Raw genomic sequence first — 20,473 nt, 5'->3', positions numbered from 1 at the left:
GGTTGTAGAGGGTGCAACAGGTCAGCACCTCAGGAGTAAATGTCAGTTGGCTTTTCATAGCCGATCATTCAGCGTTAGAGACAGCAGGTGTGTTAGAGAGAGAGAGACCAATTACTCTACAATGTAGAAAATATGAAAAATATAGAAAAACCCTTGAGTTGGTGTGTCCTAACTTTTAACTGGTACTGTATATATACAGTTGTTGATGAGGATTAATGCCACTAAACTGGAACTAAATAAGATCAGATTAGATTTTATAAAAACTATTTCAGGATATTGGGGCAACAGGGATTCCATTACAGTATTTGAGGGTCAGTGGTAGTAACATTGGAATCAATTTGATTAATCAAACTTTTGATATTGTCATAACTATTAGGTATGAAATCTCTCATTTATGTTAATATAGTGAAATTCAATTATTAGAAAAACGTGTCATTTAAGAGTAATGTAATGGGAGAGTGGTGCTCCTGGAAGTGGGAGGGGCTAGTGAGACACAGAAATAAACACCTCTCTCATACAATTCATGTCCTTTCCCAGAGTGGTCCATAATTAACTTTTGCTTGGTTGGCACTTCCAACCAGATATAAGGAGGCTGAGGCCCCAGCATCCATGAGTCAGATACCTTCTTCCTCTGTGGTAAGACCTCTCCACCTCCTTAGATTTGTACATTTATCTCATCTTTGTACTCAGCATCTGAGGCAGTAGCTAACTGCACTGTTTGAATTGACTTCTGTAAGATTTTACTATATTAAATCAAGTGGCATTAAAAATAATGTATTTTTATTATGTGTTTTACTAAAATCTGTGACTTTCATTTACAGTCAAAGTGGTGCTCCTGCACTTGAAAGGGTGTTCTAGAATGTAACTGGGTTTTATGGGAATTTATTTGAATTCCTGACACAATGTCTGGATGTGGAGTAAAGTAAAGTGACCAGTTGCACCTGTAGTTGAATTTGACATGTAATGATTGAGTTAAATGTTTTCTAGCCCTTCAGGGGATAAATGATAAGGCTTTAGACTTGTGTGTTTTCACAACACTCTCATGTTTCACAGGGTCCTCCAAGAAGTACACATTCATCTGTAGGAGGGGAAAAAGAAGGTGAGACATGGTTTGACTCTTCACATAAAAAGTGATGAGAATATTTGGTTCGAGATACCGCTCACCTAACTCTGTTGACTGGGGAGGAAGCACCACAGAGTCAATCATGTTTCTTGTTTCATCTCTTTCCTAGTTATCCGTCACCATGAGTACGGACGCTGAGATGCAAGCCTACGGCAAGGCTGCCATATACCTCCGTAAATCTGAGAAGGAGCGGATGGAGGCACAAGCCACACCCTTTGATTCAAAGAACGCCTGCTATGTGACAGACAAGGTGGAGCTGTACCTTAAGGGTTTAGTCACTGCCAGGGCCGACGGGAAGTGTACTGTAACAGTCACGAAACCTGACGGCACTAAGGAGGTAAGCCTGATCTGAAAAGTATTCAAGTTCAAGTTTGTGCAATTACTCTAATTCTTGAAAAGTGCAAAAACAAACTTCCAATGTTTTTGTAAGCAGAATATAAACTTCAAAGACATACATTTTAATGCTTAAAAAATGATATGTAATTTCTCATGATGACTAGACCAGTGTATCACCTTAAAACACATACTTTTAATTGCTGCTATTTAAAAATGAAATAGAATGTTGACTCGACAAGAATCACCAGTTATGTGTCAGTGGGTGATAACAAAGTAGTTGGATTAAATGTGGATATATATTTTTTAAATGATTAAACTTGTATTTAATGAGCAAAAATCCTTCAGTCATGTCTACTTTGATCTGTGTATAATCTAGATTTCTGACTGTTTCAGGAAGGAAAAGAGTTCAAAGAGGCAGACATCTATGAGATGAACCCCCCTAAGTACGACAAGATTGAGGACATGGCCATGATGACCTACCTGAATGAAGCCTCTGTGTTGTATAACCTCAAAGAGCGTTATGCAGCATGGATGATCTATGTAAGAAACCTGCACATACAAACACACATGAACATAATAAATATACACATACAGTACTACACATAATTAAATGGTAGAAACCAAAACATTTTCAATACAGTAAACCCACATCAGTTTACCAAAGTACACCCACATCCTCACATAAATCCAGGTAAATGTCAATCTGACTTTGTTAATCTAAATGAATTATGCTTTCATCCAGACCTACTCTGGGCTCTTCTGTGCCACGGTGAACCCCTACAAGTGGCTCCCTGTGTATGATGAAGAGGTTGTCAACGCCTACAGAGGGAAGAAGAGGGTGGAGGCTCCACCCCATATCTTCTCCGTGTCTGACAACGCCTTTCAGTTCATGATGATTGGTACGAAATCTCATGGATGGATGGATGGATCAATCAATCACATTTATTTATAAAGCCCTTTTTACATAACCAGATATCAGAAAGTGCTTATACAGAAACCCAGCCTGAAACCCAAGACAACCTAAGAAAAGACCTAGAGAGGAACCATGCTCTGAGGGGTAGCCAGTCCTTTTCTGGCTGGAGATTATAGGAGTATATGGCCATTAAGGCCAAACAAGATGTTCAAATGTTCATAGATGACATGCAGGGTCAAATAATTATCACAGTGGCTGTAGAGTGTGCAATAGGTCAGCACCTCAGGAGTAAATGTCAGTTGGCTTTTCATAGCCGAGCATTCAGAGGTCGAGACAGCAGGTGCGGTAGAGAGAGAGGGAGAGTCAAAAAACAGCATGTTGCACGTCAGATGAACAGATCAGGGTTCCATAGCCGCAGGCAGAACAGTTGAAACTGGAGCAGCAGCACGACCAGGTGGACTGGGAACAGCAAGGAGTCATCAAGCCAGATAGTCCCGAGGCACGGCCCTAGGGCTCAGGTCTTCCTCCGAGAGAGAGAGAGAGAGAGAGAGAGAGAGAGAGAGAGAGAGAGAGAGAGAGAGAGAGAGAGAGAGAGAGAGAGAGAGAGAGAGAATGCTTAAGTTCATACAGGAACCCAGCTAAGACAGGAGAATTTCACCGGACTTAAAGGTCAAGACCGAGTCGTCTTCTCTCACATGGATAGACAATCCATAAAAATGGAGCACTATGGATGTCCATAAGTGTATATAGATCTCAAAGTCCATAAGTGCTAATGGGATGGATGGATGGACGGATGGATAGTTGGGTGTAAAATCAAAACAAATCCAGTTCAAATATGCTTCAGAGTTTTCTTATCTAGGTTAGAACAATTTGCTGGAAAATGTTCCAAAATTAAATGAATGCGCATGCAATAATGTACCCATAATGTTGCTTGAGTATGATAAGCAATGTGTTTTTTGGTTCCAGATAAGGAGAACCAGTCCGTCCTGATTACGTAAGTTGTTTACTAAAATGTCACTTGAGGAAGTATTTCTATTGTGGTGTCACTTGGTGTGATGAAATACATGACATTATGGTTGGATTAGAGCATCAGGTTATGTGTAATAACGAGTCCATGAAAGGGAATATTTGTTAATGATTTACTTATGTTAGAAAACAGGTATTTTTCAATGCCATTTCTTAGTGAAAGACAATCTGACACTCAAACATGTAACTAAAACCCCTCTTTCTCTGTCATATAAACCAGTGGAGAATCCGGTGCAGGAAAGACTGTCAACACCAAGCGTGTCATCCAGTACTTTGCCACCATTGCAGTGTCTGGTGGCAAGAAGGAAGCAGACCCCAACAAAATGCAGGTAGGTTGTTCTTATGTTTGACTTTTAATCACATTTCAGTTTGGTTTTCTGAGCAAACTTTTTTTCCAGCTGTGAATCATGTTTCAAGAAATTTGTTCAAGTCATAGAGAAAAACAAACTTGACCACTTTTCCCGTTTCTGAGAAACTTGTGTTTGTCTCAATCAGGGGTCTCTTGAGGATCAGATCATTGCAGCTAACCCTCTGCTGGAGTCTTACGGTAATGCCAAGACAGTGAGGAACGACAACTCGTCTCGCTTTGTAAGTATGAAGGGCATACTGTGGAAGTTACCTCATATTGGAAACATTTATTTCAGTAGTTCCCTTTTGTTAAATCAATAGATGTCCAACAAACTGTAACATTTAAAGGGGTCTATCAAAGTAAAAGTTTAGAATCATTTGTTGACCTATTTCTAACCCCCCATGCTCTACTACAGGGTAAATTCATCAGGATTCACTTCCAGGCTGGTAAACTGGCTAAAGCTGATATTGAGACCTGTGAGTTGGTTTTGATTGTTTCTCAACGCTTTCCTAAATTCACACAGATTATTTTTAGGAGATCATATCATCAAATTTGATTTCATCTTTTTTTTCTCTCTCTCTCTCTCTCTCTCTCTCACTCTCTCTTCCTCTCTCAGACCTGCTGGAGAAGTCCAGAGTGTCCTTCCAGCTGCCCGATGAGAGAGGCTACCACATCTTCTTCCAGATGATGACAGGCCACAAACCTGAGCTAGTTGGTACGACAAAGTAGAGTTTCGTGGGGAAATTATTCCCACCCCCATCTGTGGAACTTGTTAAAAATCTTCATAGTCCACACTAATAATACTATTACAATGAGTACATCCAAGGTAACAAGGCATCTAGACATGAGTCAGGTCTCTGGGAAATATCTATCAAGTAATGCACTGTGATGCACTAGTCCACAAGTCTCAGTCTCCTCTTTTGATGCTATTCATTATATACTACATGTATCCTTGAGTCCATCTATTGAGTAAAGAGGGAGAGATACTGTAAAGTTAGAACAGCAGAATTCTAAGAGATTTAACTGACAAGCTGTTCTCCGCTGTCCACAGAATTGGCGCTTCTCACCACCAACCCCTACGACTTCCCCATGTGCAGTCAGGGACAGATCGCTGTGGCCAGCATCAATGACAATGAAGAGCTGGATGCCACAGATGTGAGTCAAACAAAGGGTTAACCAAACTCTAGATAGGGAATGGGTAGGACCACCATACACACTGAATGTACTGTGAAATTCCAACTTGGTGGGAATTTTCATGTATTTTTTGTTTGATTCTAAATGCCTTGTGTTAGTCTAGTGACTCCCCATCCCGCATGCGGGTGCGTAATCATCGCCTGACACTAATTAGCATAACGCAACGGACATAAATATCCCTAGAAAATATTCCTATCCATGAAAATCACAAATTAAATATATTGAGACACAGCCTTTTGTTAATCACCCTGTCATCTCAGATTTTAAAAATATGCTTTACAGCCAAAGCAAGACAAGCATTTTTGTAAGTTTAGTCGATAGCCTAGCATAGCATTTTGTCCAGCTAGCAGCAGGTAACTTGGTCACGGAAATCAGAAAAGCAATCAAATGAAATAGTTTACCTTTGATGAGTTTCGGATGTTTTCACTCACGAGACTCCCAGTTAGATAGCAAATGTTCCTTTTTTCCAAAATATTATTTTTGTAGGCGAAATAGCTCCTTTTGTTCTTCACGTTTGGCTGAGAAATCGCTCGGAAATTGCAGTCATGAAAACGGCGAAAAATCTTCCAAATTAGCTCCATAATATCGACAGAAACATGGCAAACGTTGTTTATAATCAATTCTCAAGGTGTTTTTCAAATATCTATTCGATAATATATCCATTGGGACAATTAGTTTTTCAGTAGGACCGATTGGAGTAATGGCTACCTCTGTATTTTACGCGAGAATCTCTCTGGGAGCATCAGGTGACCACTTGCGCAATGTAGCCACTTACAGGTATTCTTCAACATAAATGCGGAAAACTACGTCACAATGCTGTAGACACCTTCGGGAATACGGAGAAAGAGTTATCTGGTTGATAGCATCTTGTCCTGACAAAATATCCCTTTTACTACGGGAACGTTTTTTTTTCAAAAATGAAAATACTGCCCCCTAGTCACATTAAGCATGAACGTAAAGGAACACTTAATTCCTTCACACTTTACCTTGAGGCACATATATTTAAGACATCCACAAGAGAGCGCCACTATGTGTCCTGTGGAACTGTGTAAAACTCATTTTGTGCTGCCATCTACTAATGTGTTGGCCAAGAGTCAAATCTATCCATCCCATTCGTTCTGCAGTGAGCAGCACAGAACTGTAGCGTAACTGACCGAACTACCGTTCAGTTCATCTCTGTTGTACTTCCTCTTTAATGCCAGGAAGCCATTACAATCCTGGGCTTCACTAATGAGGAGAAGCTTGGAATCTACAAGCTGACAGGAGCTGTAGTGCACCATGGCAACTTGAAATTCAAGCAGAAGCAGCGTGAGGAGCAGGCCGAGCCAGACGGCACAGAGGGTGAGTCCCACTCAGAGACACTCAGACTCAGACTCATACACAAACAGCTATTTGAGAATAAGCAATTTATATTATGATACAAAACAGTGAAGCTATGACAGTTTTATACGGCAATAGTTCACAATCTATATAGTTAGCTCTACGATATGACTCCTATCTCACTCTTGTGGAAATATTCTGTCTCAGAGACAGGCCCCCTTTGTACTTTGCCATCGGCCACAAATACAGTTGCACAAAGATCATTCTGACCCAAAACACATGAATCACTGCTACGAGGGCACTTTATGAAACATACTAAAACGTGGTCAAGTCAAATAATTAGTCCCTCATCTGAAACGGTGATCACTCACATGTTCCCCACCACCTAGAAGACATATGGCCTTGAACAGGGAAGATAAAGAATACATGTTTAATCATTTTCTCTCCTTCTCCACTTTCCCAATCATATGTTAAACTACTGATAAATGATCCCATGCTTCTTGAATATATGACTTGAATTTAAGACTCACACACAGACACTGGCAGAATGTACATCTAAAGACAGGAGTGTATACATGTACTACATGTCAACATATAGTATATTCATATGATATTTCTAGCATTAACTTTGTCCTTGTCTTATACTGTCGCCAGTGGCATGTTAGTGACACATCAGTATCTCAATTTCTAGTCTAAATGACTAAATAACATTTCAAAGTGTGCAGACCCCCACAATCAACCTAATACCCCCAAATAAACCATTTTGGACAATCCTAAATCAGTTACAGGTAACGATTGACCACCCCTCCTCCCTTCCAGCACTCATTCTTCTGGCGTCTCTTTGTTTTCTTCTTAAGATAGCGTTGCAGTTTATCCTCACGATGGTACACATGGAACTCATGCCTGTCAATGTGGATGGCCCTTGATAATGTCCCGATTTCAATATCCCCAAGCAGACGAAACTCTCACCTGAGAATCACAACTGTTCAAACCATTTCAAATGTCAAAGAGAATTACAACTGTTTGCAAATTGGCTTATGCTCCCCCTATCATATCGGCAACCTCATGGCAGAGTTACAAGGTCAGGGAGTCAGAGAACAGCAGACGCAATCTGGTGAGATGTGAAACAACAACAGCAATACACTACTTACTAGCATTTACATATTATACTGAACTCTCACCCAGTGTCTCTAGCCTTTGAGTGATCAGGCCTCACCAGAAAGTCAGAGCAAAGGTCATTGAACACCATTAAGTGAGTTTTCTTTCCCCTTTCAGAAGAACACGAGTTATCAGTTTCCTTCAACTAGGACATCTTTCCAGTAGGAAAACCCTCTCAATCACTACTGCTAATACACATGGATCACTCTCAAACAATGTTCTGCTTTTACCCCTATTGCAAGGTTGAGAAACATGCAAAACAAACATGATAACTTTCTCCTTAGCGGAAGGCATTGTTTTCATTTTAGTCGAACAATGTTACTCTTAATAAAGTAGGATTCGTTTACATTGAGTGTTCGTCTTTTAGTGGAGAATTTCCATTACAAAAGTCATGCAGGAGAGTTTTTGGAAACCAAATTCTAAACTCCAGAAATGATTTGAAATTATGAATATGGGAGGAAATCAAAACCTAACAAAAGTTATCCAAACTATTTTGTCAGTGTGACATCAGAAACAAGTGATCTTGTGTCCCTGAGTCTGTTGTTGTTGGTTCTCTCTCCAGTGGCTGATAAAATCGCCTACCTGCTGGGCCTGAACTCAGCTGAGATGTTGAAGGCTCTGTGCTACCCCAGAGTGAAGGTCGGCAACGAGTATGTGACCAAGGGACAGACTGTGGCTCAGGTAAGACTGCCAAACACAGCATCTAACATTTTCTGAGCACAGGAATTATTTTGGGGATGAGTGCATTGCTTTTTTAAAATTGTGATGCTGTTTATCCCAAGGTCTTATCACCAGACATGGTCAATATCTCATGTATTAATTTGAGGTATTATCATTGCAGGTTAATAACTCAGTCAGTGCTCTGGCCAAGTCCATCTATGAGAGGATGTTCTTGTGGATGGTCATCCGGATCAATGAGATGTTGGACACCAAGAATCCAAGGCAGTTCTATATCGGTGTGCTTGACATTGCCGGGTTTGAGATCTTTGATGTGAGTATGAGACCAGAACAAGACAATTAGATGTGATTGAGATGGATTACAGTCTTGTATGATGAAATGATCCCTTTTAAAACTCCATCAACAGTACAACAGCATGGAGCAGCTGTGCATCAACTTCACCAATGAGAAACTGCAACAGTTTTTCAACCACACCATGTTCGTCCTGGAGCAAGAGGAGTACAAGAAGGAGGGAATCGTCTGGGCCTTCATTGACTTCGGCATGGACTTGGCTGCCTGCATTGAGCTTATTGAGAAGGTAAGATGTCTGTGAGGATTATAATGGTACAACGTATCTGACTGTTGAGAACTCAATGTTTCCTAAATGAATGTAATCCGCAAATAGAATGTTTGCAAAAGGAATAAATGTGATCCTAAATGGAAATATCACTAATTTGATATACATCTCTTTTCGTAAAGCCATTGGGCATCTTCTCCATCCTTGAAGAGGAGTGCATGTTCCCCAAGTCTTCAGACACTACCTTCAAGGACAAGCTGTACGCCCAGCATCTTGGCAAAACAAAGGCGTTTGAGAAGCCCAAGCCTGCCAAAGGCAAGGCAGAGGCCCACTTCTCCCTGGTTCACTACGCCGGCACTGTGGACTACAACATCACTGGATGGCTGGAGAAGAACAAGGACCCCCTGAATGACTCAGTTTGTCAGCTGTACGGGAAGTCAGGAGTCAAAATTTTGGCTGCCCTGTATCCACCTCCCCCTCCTGAGGGTAAGACTAGCATCACGTCACAATATTTAATTAAGCGCAAGTTACAACTCAGACCCAAATGTTCTTTAAAGTCTTAGAATGTATCACAATTTCTCAACGTTTATTACTAGGTTGATTTACTCATAGACTTGGTTAATTTAATCATGTAGTAGGACTTATTTAACATAATCTCATTGGCAGCATTTGCCTCTTGATAAGTGTGAAGTTAATCAGAGATGATCTGGTTTATAATTAGTGTGCTTGCTGAAGACAAGACCACTCTAGATTTCTTACATTATCTTCTAATTTTTATATTCATTCCACCCGCTCTAGGAAATGTACTTTTCTAGTTATCTTTAACTTTTCCCCATTTTAACAGATAAAGCCAAGAAAGGAGGCAAGAAGAAGGGTGGTTCCATGCAGACTGTGTCCTCCCAGTTCAGGGTGAGCTTTTGAAATGTGTAGATTCAGTCCTTCAAAAGGTGCATTGATTATCATAAATGAGAAAATGGTTTGTAACCCTCTTACAGGAGAACTTACATAAGCTGATGACCAACTTGAGGAGCACTCATCCTCACTTTGTGCGCTGCCTGATCCCCAACGAGTCAAAGACTCCAGGTACAAGAAATATTGAGTTAAATATGTCATCTTATCAGTACAGTATCAGTAACCTTAACGATCCCAATCTATAACCTGTTTATTAGTATTAAAAGAGACTTGTTTTGTTTTACCAGGTCTGATGGAGAACTTCCTGGTTATCCACCAGCTCAGGTGTAATGGTGTACTGGAGGGTATCAGGATCTGCAGAAAGGGATTCCCCAGCAGAATCATCTATGCTGACTTCAAGCAGAGGTACACACACACACACACACACACACACACACACACACACACACACACACACACACACACACACACACACACACACACACACACACACACACACACACACACACACACACACACACACACACACACACACACACACACACACACACACACACAGAAATGATTGGCACTCTTGATAAAGATGAGCAGAAAAGACTGAATCAAATAACACTGATACTGAGCTATATTGTACGGTCAAACATTTATGACAATATTATTATTTCTTTCTCAGAGAAAGAGATTTTGTTTAACAATTCTTATTTTAATTCAAGATAGGGTTCATCATGATTGGCACCCCTGCTTTCAGTACGAGGACAATGGTCTTTTTCTAGAATGTTGTATGAGATTGTAGATCACAATGGGAGGGATGTTGGACCCTCCTTCCAGATCCTTGATATCCATCGTCTGCACTTATGGACGGCCCTCTTCAATTCAAACCACAGGTTTTCAATGGGCTTCAAGTCTGGAGACTGAGATGGCCATAGTAAAATGTTGATTATGTGGTTGATGAACCATTTCCTTGTGGATGTTGATGTGTGCTTGGGGTTATTGTCTTGCTGTAATACCCACCCGTGGCCACGTTTCAGCCTCCTGGCTGAGGCAACCAGGTTTTTGGCTAAAATGTCATGGTACTGGGTTCATGATGCCGTTGACCTTAACGAGGCCCCCAGGTCAGTTGACGTAAAGTAGCCCCATAACATCAGAGATCCACCACCATATTTTACAGTAGGTTTGGGTTTATTTTTTTATATACATATTTGTTTTAATCCAAAAAGCTTTTAGACCAGACAATATAGCTCAGTATTTGTGTTATTCATGTCAGACAGTCTATTTTGCTCATCTTTATCAAGGGTGCCGATCATTATGAACCTCACTGTATAACCAACCAACCAATTACAACTTGGCATATTTTAAAACTGTCTCCTCATTCAGGTACAAAGTACTGAATGCCAGTGTCATCCCTGAGGGCCAGTTCATGGACAACAAGAAGGCTTCTGAGAAGCTGCTTGGGTCCATTGATGTGAATCACGAGGATTACAAGTTTGGACACACCAAGGTCAGTCAAAACCCCCAGGAAAAGCTGACTGGAGAGATTTTATATGGTCCGGGTTTAAATTATCATTGTAGTTGTGTTTTGACCACTATGTTGTCAACTATGTTTAAAATGTTAAACCCGTACCGTATAAAATCTCTCCAGGTGATCTATCCATCCTTTTGTTCTTTCTTCTTCATTTAACTAATGGAAAAGGTGAAAAAACATTGTGTTTTTATCTTCAGGAATGCACCACAAGTATAGAAGAGAAACTAAACTCATCATCATGTGCATTGTGTTAGAGTGGTATGGCTGCAGTTATCTGTATCTGTGTACATTATTAATCTACAACTGTACAATAACTAACAATTTAGACACAACCTCTCCCATGGTTTGTTTGTAACCATTGCAGAGTTAATGTTGTTTAAATCAATCTAGTGGTGTTCTATCTGTGGTTCCATTGACCATGTTAACCTGTGTCTCAGGTGTTCTTCAAAGCCGGTCTGCTGGGTGTCCTGGAGGAGATGAGAGATGAGAAACTGGCCGCTCTGGTCGGCATGGTCCAGGCTCTCAGCCGTGGATTCCTCATGAGGAGAGAGTTCACCAAGATGATGGAGAGGAGGTGAGGAATAGTAGACATCTTGGCAAAGCTTTCTGTCAACCACCTGTTCAACTGTCATTTAAATGTGTGGTATTTACCCATTCATTCTTAAAGTATATAAAATGCTTATTGAGCTTAACATGACTGACCTGTCAGTCCTTGCATCTACACGATGTCTATGAATTTAATAGGGGTTACATTTCCCTCGCCCCATTCCTCAGCTGTAAACAAACAGTGGTGTGGGGCCCCATTTTGTTCTTCTTCGAGTCACAGAATGTAGCTTTAAGCATGTCACTCACCATGCCACTCTGTCCTTTCTGTCGACCAGAGAGTCTGTCTTCGCCATCCAGTACAACATCCGCTCATTCATGAATGTCAAAACCTGGCCATGGATGAAGTTGTACTTCAAGATCAAGCCCCTGCTGCAGAGCGCTGAGACTGAGAAGGAGCTGGCCAACATGAAGGAGAACTATGAGAAGATGAAGACAGACCTGGCAAAGGCTCTGTCCACAAAGAAGCAAATGGAGGAGAAGTTGGTGGCCCTGACGCAGGAGAAGAACGACCTGGCACTCCAAGTCGCATCTGTGAGTGAACAATGACCCTCGTATGGGCACATTTAAATATACATGAATACACACACACTGTAAAGTATGTTGCAAACTCACATATTTTTATTGCCCATGTTATATATTGTATATATTTCATGAATGTCTATTAATTTGCTCTGACCTTTTTGACTAAAGTGTATATTTTGATACAGGAAGTTTGGTCGCTGATATTTTCTCCTGTTCTGAAACCAGGAAGGAGAGAGTCTGAACGATGCTGAGGAAAGGTGTGAGGGGCTCATCAAGAGCAAGATCCAGCAGGAGGCCAAACTCAAAGAGACGACCGAGAGGCTGGAGGATGAGGAGGAGATCAATGCTGAGTTGACTGCCAAGAAGAGGAAGCTGGAGGATGAGTGCTCTGAGCTGAAGAAGGACATTGATGACCTGGAGCTCACCCTGGCCAAAGTGGAGAAGGAGAAGCACGCCACTGAAAACAAGGTCTTGTGTCTTACCATAGACAGTCTAACCAAGCAATAATCAACTCAAAACATAGTTTAACAGAAATGGAATTGAAGTTGTATTGTGGGTGCAGGAAAAATCAAGACACAATAGTAGAATTTCAGTTGAATGGTACTCCCCACATTCATTGCATGTTCTGATCAACCTCATTTATGACTTCCATTCAGTACACTGGCGTGGTGAACACTGCCATCTAGTGTTGAATCTACAGTGCAGTAATTGTTGATTACATTTTAATCTAAATTAAATGAATGCAATATATAACAAACTAAATCTCCCCTTTATGGTGAAGTATAATTATGTTGTGGCCATTTACAGGTTAAAAACCTGACAGAGGAGATGGCGTCTATGGATGAGAGTGTTGCCAAGCTGACCAAGGAGAAGAAAGCCCTCCAAGAGGCCCACCAGCAGACACTGGATGACCTGCAGGCAGAGGAGGACAAAGTCAACACTCTGACCAAGGCCAAGACCAAGCTGGAACAGCAAGTGGACGACGTGAGTGGAGTTTGACATTTTGGCCATGATAGTATGTAAGATGATATTATCTTCAGATGTTTAGATTTTAATAATATATGTGTTTTTATCTTCTAGCTTGAGGGTTCTCTGGAGCAAGAGAAGAAGCTCCGTATGGACCTTGAGAGATCCAAGAGAAAGCTGGAGGGAGATCTGAAACTGGCCCAGGAGTCCATAATGGACCTGGAGAATGACAAGCAGCAAGCTGATGAGAAAATCAAGAAGTAAACACAAACAAATGACTACAGTATTATCTGCTATAATGGTTGTTCTTGGCTAATACTTGTTATTATGAATTATTATTTGCATGTGATTCTGAAAAGCAAAGTGAATGGTATATCCTCTGCCTTTACACTATAGAAACAAAACCAACTCTGCAATCAATGTGTTTGTGTTTCTTAGGAAGGAGTTTGAGACCACCCAGCTCCTCAGCAAGGTTGAGGATGAACAGTCTCTGGGAGCTCAGCTGCAGAAGAAGATCAAGGAACTCCAGGTACAGTACAGGATATAAACTCCAGTACAGAAAAGCACAGACTTGAATCATTTCCTGAAAAACATTATTCTGGTAAGCATACATTTTTCCAGGTGGCTTCTGACAGCTGAGTAGGTTGGAAGATGGTGTTTCTTAACATTGTGGTTTTGGTTCCTAAATGGGACACTGTCTGCTGAATATATTAGTGTAACTGGATTCGTATTAAACACATTTATGCAAAATATACATACTATTATTATTTTGTGGAGTTCAATTGTTTCAACTGTATTGTAGTGTTCATCCCCCTGCTCCTACCCCTGTTCTAGGCCCGTATTGAGGAGCTGGAGGAGGAAATTGAGGCTGAGCGTGCTGCCAGGGCTAAGGTTGAGAAGCAGAGGGCCGATCTCTCCAGGGAACTTGAGGAGATCAGCGAGAGGCTGGAGGAGGCCGGAGGCGCCACTGCTGCTCAGATTGAGATGAACAAGAAGCGTGAGGCTGAGTTCCAGAAGCTGCGTCGTGATCTTGAAGAGTCCACCCTGCAGCATGAGGCCACAGCCGCCGCTCTGCGCAAGAAGCAGGCCGACAGTGTGGCTGAGCTCGGGGAGCAGATCGACAACCTGCAGCGCGTCAAGCAGAAGCTGGAGAAGGAGAAGAGCGAGTACAAGATGGAGATTGATGACCTGTCCAGCAACATGGAGGCCGTCGCCAAGGCTAAGGTGAGTAGTGATGTTTTGATCAAGCAGTGTTGAGGAGGGTCAACTACATCACCATTCAAGTGAACTGAAGTTGACAGGAGTCATGTATATAAAGTAATGATGGAACATGTTTCACTAACAGGGCAATCTGGAGAAGATGTGCCGTACTCTTGAGGACCAGCTGAGTGAGCTGAAGACTAAGAATGATGAGAATGTTCGCCAGGTCAACGACATCAGCGGACAGAGGGCCAGACTCCTGACAGAAAATGGTACCATCAACAATGAACAACAAGCCAATGCTTTCCTTCAGTAGAACACAACATGTATTAGGGGCTATATCCACATAGTTTCTACTGTACTATTCACCACCTAACATTGCCCTATGATACCTCAAAATACATTTTCAATCTTAGAGAACAGAGACCCTATTAACAAGATGTTCCTCTGTCCCTGCAGGTGAGTTTGGCCGCCAGCTGGAGGAGAAGGAAGCCCTGGTGTCTCAGCTGACCAGAGGAAAACAGGCCTTCACCCAGCAGGTGGAGGAGCTGAAGAGGGCGATTGAGGAGGAGGTCAAGGTAAGGGACTCAAGATGGAGAGTTTAGAGCCATATCTTTACATAGACAGTGACTACACCACCCTCAGACTCCTACTGTCTCTCCACCCTCAGAGACTTCAACTGTCATTTGTTTGACTCTCTCTCTAATCTGTCTTTGTCTTTCTCTCTCACAGGCTAAAAACGCACTGGCCCACGGTGTTCAGTCTGCCCGCCATGACTGTGACCTCCTGAGGGAGCAGTTTGAGGAGGAGCAGGAGGCCAAGGCAGAGCTGCAACGCGGCATGTCCAAGGCCAACAGTGAGGTGGCTCAGTGGAGGACTAAGTATGAAACTGATGCTATCCAGCGCACAGAGGAGCTGGAGGAGGCCAAGTGAGTCGCACGCAACACAAAAACTCAGATATGGTGTGGATGGTGAGGGTGGTAGGGGGCTCTGAGAAAATGTTACATCAATATGTATTGTAACATATGTTTCACACCATAAAACCACCCTCTGTTGTCCAACAGGAAGAAGCTGGCCCAGCGTCTGCAGGATGCTGAGGAGACCATTGAGGCGACCAACTCCAAGTGCGCCTCCCTGGAGAAGACCAAGCAGAGGCTGCAGGGAGAGGTGGAGGACCTCATGATTGATGTTGAGAGAGCCAACGCATTGGCCGCCAACCTCGACAAGAAGCAGAGGAACTTTGACAAGGTGAAAATGAATAAACCTATATTTTTTTTAATCAATTGTACAATCTTTGCATATTTCTAATGAAAATCCCATGGATTCTCCTAGGTTCTGGCAGAGTGGAAGCAGAAGTATGAGGAGGGCCAGGCTGAGCTGGAAGGAGCTCAGAAGGAGGCTCGCTCTATGAGCACTGAACTCTTCAAGATGAAGAACTCCTATGAGGAGGCTCTGGATCATCTGGAGACTCTGAAGAGAGAGAACAAGAACCTGCAACGTGAGCATTTGACAGCAGTTCTATTTGTATATATTGTTTTACTTGTAATCGCTATTTCTTTTAACAACAGTAGGAAGTTGAGCGCAATTACATTTGTAGGACCATATGAAATGCTGTTAATTAATGAACAGTTATGATTCGATATCAACTTCAGTACATTGGTGATGTAATAAAATTCCATGAGTCTAAACTGCTCCTGTGTGTGTGTGTGTGTGTGTGTGTGTGCAGAGGAGATCTCTGACCTGACTGAGCAGATCGGAGAGACTGGCAAGAGCATCCATGAGCTGGAGAAGGCCAAGAAGACTGTGGAGACAGAGAAGTCTGAGATCCAGACCGCTCTGGAGGAGGCTGAGGTACAAACTACAGCTGTTTGATGGGGAAAGCAGTGTTACACTGGCCAACACCAGCTACAGTCCAATAATCCCTGTATTGGAGTTTATTGTAGTCATATATATTTAATTCCTACATCCAAATGTATTGAACACAATTGGCCTGACTGCTTCTGTTTGTCCAGGGAACACTGGAGCACGAGGAATCCAAGATTCTGCGTGTGCAGCTGGAGCTGAACCAGATCAAGGGTGAGGTGGACAGGAAGATCGCTGAGAAGGATGAGGAGATGGAGCAGATCAAGAGGAACAGCCAGAGGGTGGTTGACTCCATGCAGAGCACCCTGGACTCTGAGGTCAGGAGCAGGAATGATGCCCTGAGGGTGAAGAAGAAGATGGAGGGAGACCTGAACGAGATGGAGATCCAGCTGAGCCACTCCAACAGGCAGGCCTCTGAGGCCCAGAAACAGCTGAGGAACGTCCAGGGACAGCTCAAGGTAAAGGGACTGGGACATCAGGTTCAAACACCTGAACATGGAGAGGGATTTGTTTGTGAATCTGTAGAAAATAATAGAACAGAGGAATTAAATAGAGTGAACTATGTGCTGTAGACAGGTAGCGATACTGGGGAAATTCTTCCCAGTGAACATTTCTATCACCCATCCTATCACCTCTACTTCCACAAGTCCTAATGAACGTATGTCATTGTGAACCCCAGGATGCCCAATTGCACCTTGATGACGCCGTCCGTGTTGCAGAGGACATGAAGGAGCAGGCAGCCATGGTGGAGCGCAGAAACGGTCTGATGGTGGCTGAAATCGAGGAGCTGAGAGTTGCTCTGGAGCAGACAGAGAGAGGCCGCAAAGTGGCTGAGACTGAGCTGGTAGACGCCAGCGAGCGTGTTGGACTGCTGCACTCCCAGGTATGGGTCAAAGCCATTTCTAATGAAACTCAACCAAGCATACCGTTTAAACGCACCTTGAATTGGACAATGCTTGCTTTGAGAGTTGAATCATTTCAGCCTTGTAAGTTATCTTTAGAGCTAAACAAACCGTCTTGTTTCCTCCTTCAGAACACCAGCCTTCTGAACACCAAGAAGAAGCTGGAGACTGACCTGGTGCAGGTGCAGGGAGAGGTGGACGACATCGTCCAGGAGGCCAGGAATGCAGAGGAGAAGGCCAAGAAGGCCATCACTGATGTGAGTCCTTTAATTACATCAACTTGATTTGTCCCCATGTGACAATGGTAGCTGGGCTGGTTAAGAACAACAAAAAGATCTCAGAGGGATGTTATGATTGGGTGCATAAATTAAACAAACTACTTTTCTAGGCGGCCATGATGGCTGAGGAGCTGAAGAAGGAGCAGGACACCAGTTCTCACCTGGAGAGGATGAAGAAGAACCTGGAGGTCACAGTCAAGGACCTGCAGCACCGCCTGGATGAGGCTGAGAATCTGGCCATGAAGGGAGGCAAGAAGCAGCTCCAGAAACTGGAGTCCAGGGTGAGTTACCAGCAGGGTGGATTGAAAGACAGTTTGCTGGAAATGTATTTGATAATGTAAAATACACAGGAGAATTATGTAATGACTTTCTCTCCCACCTCATTCCCAAACCTTTGCACCCCCTAGAACCCAACTCAGGGGAGAGAATAAATATTATCCACACAGTTTTAATGACTTCAGCAGTGCATGGTCGGACTAATGGAGTCTTGGCTGCTGGGAAAGAACATTAACCCACCTAGATCAGGAGTTCCCAAATGTGTTTGCATCAGGGACCCCTTCATAATATCAGAACCCAACTCTTACTTTAGAGGGAGATATAAATATTATCCACACAGTTTTACTATGACTTCAGCAGTGCATGGTTGGACCAATCAGGTCTTGGCTGCTGGGAAAGAACATAAAAACATTAGAAAATTGTGCTTTTCCACTCACTTACCTTAAAAATATATTTATGTCGGTGCTTCTGTCTTGCTGTGGACTCACTTGGCAAACTTCGCAATCCCCCATAACAGAAGCAAACTCATAACATTAAAAGAGGTGTGTGGCGGCCTCTATTGGCCATACTGGTACTGCAACATGCACTGCTAAATGCACGACAAAATCGGTCAAATAAAAAAAGAGTCATATATATTATAACTACAAGAAGAATTGACTTAAATTAAAATAATTGTTGGAATAGTGGGCCGACCAGTATCCCTGTGAGCCTCCCAGGCCCATGTTGTACATCTAGGGGTTAAGAACATAAACAGTGGATGAATAATATTACATTGTATTGGACCTTCTAATGTTGTTCCACAGATCCTCGGTAGTTTCATCTGTTGTTGCTAGCAATATTCATGAACAAATTTAAATGTAAATTCCACTTTGGGAACCACTTCCACTTTGAAAAAGTACATAATGAAAGACAACAATTGTGCCTCCTTGACTGGGTAGAAGACTCTACCTCTGTTTTACAAAGATTTGTTTCACCACCTCAAACAAATGCCTAAATGTATTTGTTCCACAAAGGTGCGTGAGCTCGAGACTGAGGTGGAGGCAGAGCAGAGAAGAGGTGTAGACGCAGTCAAGGGAGTCCGGAAGTATGAGCGCAGAGTCAAGGAGCTCACTTACCAGGTAAGAGAAAGTGCATTCTTTACACTCTTGACACTTACACAGACAGGTTTGTGTATAAAACTATACTGACATTGATTTGATCTTCTCCCACAGACTGAGGAGGATAAGAAGAACGTTGGCAGACTTCAGGACCTGGTAGATAAGCTGCAGATGAAAGTGAAGGCCTACAAGAGGCATTCTGAGGAAGAACTGAGTCACTGACAAAACTTCATGTCCATACAACTTAGTTTGAAGTGTTGCTACAGCAACAACACATCAGTCAACAATGACAATTGACAGTGCCAGTAAATGCTGATGAAATTATGCAAATTTCTAAATGCCTCCTATTCTTTACCAACTTAAAGGAGATGGGGTTGAATATGAATTAGCTGCACCAGGGGCTGGTCTAGTGATCCTTCTGGAGGCAGTGGTTTGATCCCCTGTTCTGCCACTCACTTCCTCTGCTGTATCATCCAGCTCCCTGTATACATTGTTATCCTAAAAACAGAATATTAATTTGCTTCCTGGTTTCAAACTTTAAATGCTGATGTTCTGCTCTCCCTCTCTTTTCCTCACCCAGGAGGAAGCAGCAAACCAGCACATGTCTAAGTTCAGGAAGGTTCAGCATGAGCTGGAGGAGGCTGAGGAGCGTGCTGACATCGCTGAGACTCAGGTCAACAAGCTCAGAGCCAAGACCCGTGACTCTGGAAAGGTACAGAACTGCTGCTAAACCTGTACCTGACTCATGTTCAGATATGACCACATTAACACCACCTATGATTCAGTCTTCTCAGAGGTCAATACAGACCTTTTACACTCAACTTTATTGAAGATCTCTAAGAAGAACATTTCAGGAAGGGCTAAACAATCTAATGAGAGTAATTCAGTTGGTACTTCAACATCAAATATCCAAGCTGAGTACTGAGCACTAAAGACTTGATCCATTATATTCTATCCATATATTTATCATGTATATTATTATTACTGATCCATTATATTCTATCCATATATTTATCATGTTGATTATTATTACTGATCCATTATATTATTTCTTTCTTCTTACAGGGAAAAGAAGTTGCTGAATAAACAAGACCAAAGTATTGAAGATCAAAGTCTTACCATTTTCCTGTGATGCATAAAATATGATTTTCATGGTGAAATGTTGAGCATTGATTAAAAACATGTGGATCTACATACACTTCCTTTGTGACTGTGGACTTATTACTCAGCAAACAGCTTTTTAATACCATAAAAATATTGTCCTTTAAACAATGGAGCAATCTGGGATTTGAACAACAATAGTGGTCACCCCCTGAAAAAGCAGTCCGTTTTTATGGTAAACAGATGAGGGATGAGCCTGGAGAAATGTAACCACTTTCAAATTCTCAGACTGAGCTTCGTCACACTTCTAGATTTCAATGTAGTTCAGCCAGCCTCTGCATTTACGCTGCTTCTTTTTACAAGGTTGCTGGTAGATTGCCGTTGGAAATAATGACTCTAGTGTGTAAAAATCTGACACTGGCTAAATATGCAATTATTAAAATATCAATTGAGCCTTACCACCAGGAGTTGATTTTGCACTTGTATTTATTATGGATGCCCATTAGTTCCTGCCAAGGCAGCAGCTACTCTTCCTGGGGGTTTATTATGGATGCCCATTAGTTCCTGCCAAGGC

General features: G+C 42.3%; 1 protein-coding gene across 38 annotated transcripts in view; it reads left to right on the top strand.

The window, feature by feature from the left end:
- The window catches only part of LOC118383727 (myosin heavy chain, fast skeletal muscle-like), a 144,971-nt gene extending 124,975 nt beyond the window's left edge, over positions 1-19,996 (top strand). For 5 of the 38 annotated variants that reach the window (XR_008146108.1, XR_008146105.1, XR_008146106.1 and 2 more), the window contains 32 exons: positions 4,163-4,223; positions 4,364-4,462; positions 4,799-4,902; positions 6,144-6,282; positions 7,982-8,100; positions 8,261-8,410; positions 8,505-8,675; positions 8,837-9,140; positions 9,499-9,563; positions 9,650-9,737; positions 9,854-9,971; positions 10,941-11,064; positions 11,526-11,662; positions 11,970-12,225; positions 12,442-12,684; positions 13,024-13,200; positions 13,297-13,442; positions 13,621-13,711; positions 14,017-14,406; positions 14,528-14,654; positions 14,842-14,960; positions 15,115-15,311; positions 15,447-15,630; positions 15,715-15,880; positions 16,109-16,233; positions 16,395-16,703; positions 16,925-17,128; positions 17,279-17,404; positions 17,536-17,706; positions 18,715-18,819; positions 18,913-19,510; positions 19,864-19,996. Coding sequence is in view for 1 of the 38 variants with exons in the window: in XM_052528555.1 (XP_052384515.1) it covers positions 1,245-1,460; positions 1,853-1,999; positions 2,202-2,358; positions 3,339-3,366; positions 3,619-3,727; positions 3,894-3,986; positions 4,163-4,223; positions 4,364-4,462; positions 4,799-4,902; positions 6,144-6,282; positions 7,982-8,100; positions 8,261-8,410; positions 8,505-8,675; positions 8,837-9,140; positions 9,499-9,563; positions 9,650-9,737; positions 9,854-9,971; positions 10,941-11,064; positions 11,526-11,662; positions 11,970-12,225; positions 12,442-12,684; positions 13,024-13,200; positions 13,297-13,442; positions 13,621-13,711; positions 14,017-14,406; positions 14,528-14,654; positions 14,842-14,960; positions 15,115-15,311; positions 15,447-15,630; positions 15,715-15,880; positions 16,109-16,233; positions 16,395-16,703; positions 16,925-17,128; positions 17,279-17,404; positions 17,536-17,706; positions 18,715-18,819; positions 18,913-19,005; positions 19,376-19,510; positions 19,864-19,884 (5,814 nt within the window). In the remaining 37 variants the exon portion in view is untranslated. Of the gene's footprint in view, positions 1-533; positions 637-1,053; positions 1,100-1,232; positions 1,461-1,852; positions 2,000-2,201; positions 2,359-3,338; positions 3,367-3,618; positions 3,728-3,893; positions 3,987-4,162; positions 4,224-4,363; positions 4,463-4,798; positions 4,903-6,143; positions 6,283-7,981; positions 8,101-8,260; positions 8,411-8,504; positions 8,676-8,836; positions 9,141-9,498; positions 9,564-9,649; positions 9,738-9,853; positions 9,972-10,940; positions 11,065-11,525; positions 11,663-11,969; positions 12,226-12,441; positions 12,685-13,023; positions 13,201-13,296; positions 13,443-13,620; positions 13,712-14,016; positions 14,407-14,527; positions 14,655-14,841; positions 14,961-15,114; positions 15,312-15,446; positions 15,631-15,714; positions 15,881-16,108; positions 16,234-16,394; positions 16,704-16,924; positions 17,129-17,278; positions 17,405-17,535; positions 17,707-18,714; positions 18,820-18,912; positions 19,511-19,863 lie in introns of those variants that run through there. The other 33 variants (XR_008146102.1, XR_008146099.1, XR_008146094.1 and 30 more) reach the window with 17 other exon arrangements.
- Positions 19,997-20,473: the final 477 nt, after the last annotated feature.

Source organism: Oncorhynchus keta, chromosome 10 (genome assembly GCF_023373465.1).
Source record: "Oncorhynchus keta strain PuntledgeMale-10-30-2019 chromosome 10, Oket_V2, whole genome shotgun sequence".
Lineage (NCBI taxonomy): Eukaryota > Metazoa > Chordata > Actinopteri > Salmoniformes > Salmonidae > Oncorhynchus > Oncorhynchus keta.
Note: the sequence above shows the minus strand (reverse complement) of the source record. Positions and strands in the feature narration are given on the sequence as shown.